The following is a 5,954-nucleotide window of genomic DNA, read 5'->3' as shown; positions in this document are numbered from 1 at the left end:
GTAGAAGTAACTGCAGCAGATCTGCCGAATTACTGTTGAGCCGCTCAACCTCGTTCCCCTCGTCTTCAATGTCAACTTTATACTCAATAGATTATGCAAGAGAAGCTTCAGCGAAAAAGGCACTTGTAAATACATTTATCCAGTAAATTATTAAGCACTTTCCCGTATGAAACTGAAGTTCAACTCAATCCTAACTCTCAAACATAACTATTATTTCTCACGCGCATCATTTACACAATTACACCAAGGTTACATACCATTCAACACCAAAATTGGATTCACATATCAATTATTTACTAGCTTCCCCCAAAAAATTTTCACATACCCCGTAAAATGTTCCTTTAACCCATCTTAGACTACTGTTGGGAATTAATGAATTACTACTACAATCTCGTCTAGCATAGCAAAAAACTCATCAAACTTCGATATTTTTGCCTATAAAATATTTGGTACTGGATAGTAGGTACTCATCCTCTGAACAACTTACATTTGATGGTAAAGGTCTCTCTTGGGAATCAAATGGCAATTATACAAGGACTTGTACATGCATCAGAAATACACAACAGAAACAAAAGCATTGTTTTTCACCTGCCTTCTCTTTCTATGTTTGAGGTATCATCAGCGACTTGAGAACTACGGATCCCCCAGAAAGATCTCGGCAACAAGTTCTTCTTTGTAGCTGTAAACAGCCAACCCATGTGTGATTCGCAAGTTGCACAGTTGGCAATGGTCCAGGCGTATCTGCGAAAAAAAATGAAAGCGATCAGCATTCGCTATTTGTAAAGGTAGCTTACTTCTTACAGATGCATCCATTGTTGATACCATCTTTTATTAACATATTAGGTCGTCCATCTCAACATTGTCTTTTGACTATGCTCATTTATGTTTATACATGGGTTGTCCAGATATCCTTTAAGTTTACCAGGATCAGATATGAGTACTATCAGTACTCAACCAACATCTGTTATGCTAATAATCCTAGCTGAAAGGTGATTATTTTACATATCCACACTTCTCGAAGTTTTATGTACAAAGAATCTGCATGCAATACAAATTTAAAATATAGACAAAATATAGCTTTTTTACCTATCATTCTCTATGTTATGTAGAAAATTAATTTTTTTAAAGCAAAGATGTTTTCCCTTCTACACTCGGACAAGCTTTTAAATGTATTTTGCACAAAAGATAAAATCTATGCTCATACCCTGGAAACCAGCTATGCTCTTTAGAAGGAGACCCCCAAAGTGCCAGTGCAGTAGCGTTGTAAACGGTTATGGCCTCGTGTACATAGCCATGAGGGTTGACATAAGCATTCAGTGGTCCATCACTAGACATTATCACCATATCGCTCCTCTTTGCAATTAAGGTCTGCAAAAACAAAACAGCAGTTAAGTCCAACTATAAACATGGTCATAACATATCAGATATTTCAAATAAAAGTAATAAAAAAAGTTAAGACTTATTTTACAAGCCTTGAAGAAAATCATGACCAACACAATCCCTTACGTGGCAGTTTTTACAGCATATAAGATTAAAGCTCTTAAGGAGCTGGATTTCCTTTTGCAATCTGTATGATATTCCATCAATCTCTAACAGTTCCTGCCTTTCAGATTCTGACACAGGAAGTTTGCTGGCTATGTAAAATGATAAAAGATCCGGCTTCTTTGTATAATCATCCAGCCTTGGACTCCCTATTATCTGCCTCCACAAATCTGCAGCATGGTTACATGAACATCATTGCAGTTCTCATCCTACAAGCACGTGCTGGCACTACTACAATACCAATGTGAAAAAGGTCCATATAATTTTATTTTGTAAAACACTAGGAAATAATGCTCATAGCAAAAAAATATTTACATGCCCACATGGTTAAAATTGGGAGTATGGAATTATTACCAGCAGCTCTCTGCGCAAGTGCGTATGAGTCATACATTTGGTAGACCCAATGAGGCCAGAAGGACATTGGAGCCCTGCACACACGTTTTGCACCATCAACAGTGCAGCCACCTTTCCATTTTTCATGATCACTAGATCTTTTTTCTGCTGAAGACTCCGGTGAATCCCAACCAAGCCTATCATCCTTGCTCAACTTTTTAGTACAATGTTTCCCTGATGCTCTTGATCTAGTTGATCTAGTTGATCTAGTTGAAAAAGATTTCGGTAGCCTCTTCCTTCGCCCATAGACGGACTCCTCATCACTACTAGAGGACTCATAGATCCTCTCGTATAGACTAAGGGAATCACTTGCAGAGGGGCAGATTCTCATACATACGTCTGAATGGTCACTTTCTGCGCTTGCAGGGGACATACACTCTGAACTATTTTCAGCATCCTCATATGTCAATCGCTTGTTTGGAGAGAGACCTGAAGGCACTGCATGAGAAAGGCTAAATTTTCTGGAGTTTCCAACAGAAGCCAGTAGTCCAAATGCATCCTTTGGAGTTTTTAAAGGAATATCTTCCTGAACAATTTGAACTTCAGCACATGGCTGCAAAACAAACAATATTGTTTTCAGATTACCCTCGTCCAATAAATCATCACATGGAAAAAATTGTTAACATGAAACATTACCGCTCCTTCAACATCTATCCATCTACGCCTCACGCGAAAACGCTGCCGACCACGAGCAACCACATTTAAGGAGCCATCATCCAACTGCCGATATTGCCGTATCTAAGAGAAAGCATACAGGTGAGGCCAAAATCGGATCAAAAGCAGAAGTATGAAAATACTACAGAAAACGAGAGGCTAAAAAACCATTAATTCTCTTCTGATTAGCAAAATGCCTGCACTCCCTCCAATAAAGAATTCTCACAAGTTCTTTTCTTCACTAAATACAACATTTTAAGAATTTCAGGTTGAAATCAAACACAAATAAAAAGATAACTAACGTTAACATGGTTGATTAGTGTTAAAGTTAGGAGTGGATTGTAGTAACATGTTTAACTAGGATATTTAAGAGTAACCCTAAGGTAGTGTTTAGAAAAAAAGAGTTAAGATGTAGGACTAATAAAGCTTATGAAGGTGAGATGGAAAGCTCATGTCCCGTGAAGAGTTAAAGCTAAGCTCGTGCAACATATGCTTCTAACAAACAACTCTTCATCCAAATAGTGGTCATGGTAAGCATTCTGTGCATTTGGGGGGGTGAATGTTGTGGTTTTTTAAAACACTAGAGGTTAGCTGTCCATACCCCTCAAAAAAAAATATATTTAAAAGCAAAATATTGACCACCACAGATTGACATCCGTTTTGACGTCACACATAAATATTTCTTTACGAGCCTGGGTAACTTTCTGTTTGGTAAGAGTCTGTTGATGACTCGGTCTAGCTCTAATAACCAACCGGACCCTCAGAAAATGACAGATAAGAGGAAGGTCTAAACAACAAAGAACAAAGCCCTTTTATAATGAGTTTAACAACGTTCTGTAAGAATGTCTACCATATTCTGTAGGTTTAGTTCCAAAATTTCAGCCATACAGCTACTTCCTCTAATTTTATGGGTTCTCATCACATATGCCCTCAAGTTCATGTTGTATATTCACCCTGCTAAATTCATATTATTCTACATGCTCCTAGCATTAGATTTATGGCTTCCATCAAATAAAAAGTTATGGGAGTGCTAATCATTTAAAAACTTTAAACTTATTCAGAAATATACAGCGAACTTCTGATTCCTGTGCAAGATCAACCTCAATAACCCATGTCAATGTAAAGAAGACTAGTACTGGGAGCTGCAAGTGAGGCTTGGTTAATCAGGTTCCTCTTCACATGGTAAGACCGCATATAGCTTTTGGTCTGAATTTCATGCATTCATTAAGTGGATGAGACTAGTTCAGATATTCCCCTGTATAACTAAATTAATTTTTAGAACTAATCTTTGAAGGGTCCTTTAAGTTTATAAGGGTTTTATCCAAATTGGCTAGATGTAGAACTTTGCCATTTTGGAGTCTCGACTCTACATTTTATACTTAAAACGATTCAAGACAGGCAATTAAACTAATTAGTCAACAAACTATCAAGCTCTAATCAGTTAGGTTTCTGCGAATGCATACAGAATGGGGAAATCTTTGATGAATATAGACAGTGAGATCTGAGAATCAAACCTCTGCAGTGGTGCCAGTAGTAGCAAAGCGAACTCTTCCATCATCTGGATGTCTGTGTACTCGAACCTAAATCAAGTTTAAACATTATCCATATTATTATACAAAAGCAAACGATTAGTGGGATTATTTGCAATGAGCTAAAGCTAGTTAACATACCACACCTATAGTGCAAGAAGCCTCAACCTGCTGCAGAGCTCTTTCCACAGCAGCTTTGAATCTAGGTTGAATTACTCTTAGAGGAAGCGTTGCTTCAGGGAACAAAACAACTCCTGTTAACATGACCAAATGACATTAAGGAATAAAATCTAGAATTAAGAAAAAATACAGGAAATACACAGTGCAACTGATAAAACAGGATTGTGAGCTTCCCCCTCCATTTAGCATGCCCAAATAGGATGTCCAAAATACATGATGAGAAATGAGAATACATTCTCAATTATCAATAAGTTGGGAATTTGAATTTTACTTGAAGTTCTATGTCCTCTAAACCTTGGAATTAGACAGCTAAGGGTAAGTTTAATACAGTGCATGTTTTCAAGATGTCTATGAATTGGACTTGCAAAAAAGGAGTATGTGCGTATAGGGAGCTGATAAGGTGCTAAAGCAGTCATATGGTAATATTAAGTCCAGATCAGTAGATAACTGTAAATCACGAACTGATTGTTGACTAGTACCGCATACTATTATGGCTAATTTAAGCCAAGTTGAGGGCCTAGATAGTCTTCATGATCAATTGAAGTAGCAGGATCGTGACAGGCTTGGAGGCATTAAAATCTTAAATTGATGGGCATCCAAAGAAATGTGCATCTAATGCCGTCTAGTATACATTGGATTTGTTGCATTGTTCTCTCATTTTTTTCTTGACCAGCTCATTATAATGGTCCCAACCTTCTTAGAGAGGATATCTCATTACATCAAATTTTCAACACCTTAGCAGCACACAGTTGCGTGAAATCTATTATAAGATGCTGCAACGAAATTTAACAGAGAAAATAATACGGTGTCAATAACTGTAATCCTGGGGCAGTAAAAACATATGTGAAACACAACAAAAAGTCTAAATAAATGATAATTACCTTCAAGATAAAACATCGGCAAGTTCAAGATTGCACCTCCATCCAGAAATGATAATCTACCATGAGTATCATCAACCTCTGTCACACAGAAAAAGTTAAAGGCATCCAAATAGCAACGCCAAAAGCTGTTGGAAAGAATATATAAAGCATTACCTCCAAGATATGTATGCAGGGAGGCCAGACATGGATTGAAAGTAAAGCCACCATACGGACCGGCACCCCCATCATTTCCACTGCTTGGTAACCAAAAGGAGAAAAGAAACTTGCTATCAGATATGTCGCTATATATAAATAGCATCCACCACAAGTCAATATTACAAGTATCATATAAATGTTGTTTGCTAGATTAAAATGCAAGGTTTTAAATGTCGGATGTAGGGTTCGTGTCGGGCAGCTGAAATTCATGTCGGATAGCGAAAATCAGGGATATATCGAGAGACATGGACTACATATCGGATTGTCATATCGGGTGGTGCACATATGTATAATATCATATCCTAAATGTAATCTAAACAATCCTAAATTCAATATAAGCATACTTTATAAATTCTAGAGGTGGTGCTGGCGATGGGTGGATTCCGACGTCGCGGTGAGGCAGTGTTGGGGCTCTTCTTCTTCTGCTCGAGGTCTTTCGGATGAGTCAACGATCACCCTCTTTCCTTTATCCTGACGACGGGATACTCTGCCGCCATCTGGTTCGGTTGAGGTTCGGATTTTAGGGCACAACGGGAGATGGACGACGGGGGGTCGAGATGGAGGTGGGGGAAGGACGTCG

General features: G+C 38.1%; 1 protein-coding gene across 1 annotated transcript in view; it reads right to left on the bottom strand.

Annotated features, from left to right (window-relative positions):
- The window catches only part of LOC109829772, a 17,380-nt gene continuing 11,827 nt past the window's right edge, over nucleotides 402–5,954 (bottom strand). Inside the window, exons 3-11 of the mRNA XM_020396812.1 lie at nucleotides 5,333–5,412; nucleotides 5,180–5,257; nucleotides 4,260–4,372; nucleotides 4,104–4,169; nucleotides 2,572–2,673; nucleotides 1,897–2,488; nucleotides 1,507–1,712; nucleotides 1,205–1,368; nucleotides 402–741 (exon numbers count right to left, since the gene is read on the bottom strand). Coding sequence (XP_020252401.1) covers nucleotides 585–741; nucleotides 1,205–1,368; nucleotides 1,507–1,712; nucleotides 1,897–2,488; nucleotides 2,572–2,673; nucleotides 4,104–4,169; nucleotides 4,260–4,372; nucleotides 5,180–5,257; nucleotides 5,333–5,412 — 1,558 coding nt within the window. The 3' untranslated portion in view covers nucleotides 402–584. The remainder of the gene's footprint in view (nucleotides 742–1,204; nucleotides 1,369–1,506; nucleotides 1,713–1,896; nucleotides 2,489–2,571; nucleotides 2,674–4,103; nucleotides 4,170–4,259; nucleotides 4,373–5,179; nucleotides 5,258–5,332; nucleotides 5,413–5,954) is intronic.

The sequence above is a fragment of the Asparagus officinalis genome, chromosome 1 (genome assembly GCF_001876935.1).
Source record: "Asparagus officinalis chromosome 1, Aspof.V1, whole genome shotgun sequence".
Lineage (NCBI taxonomy): Eukaryota > Viridiplantae > Streptophyta > Magnoliopsida > Asparagales > Asparagaceae > Asparagus > Asparagus officinalis.
The sequence above is the reverse complement of the archived record's forward strand: the minus strand, read 5'-3'. Positions and strand labels throughout refer to the sequence as shown.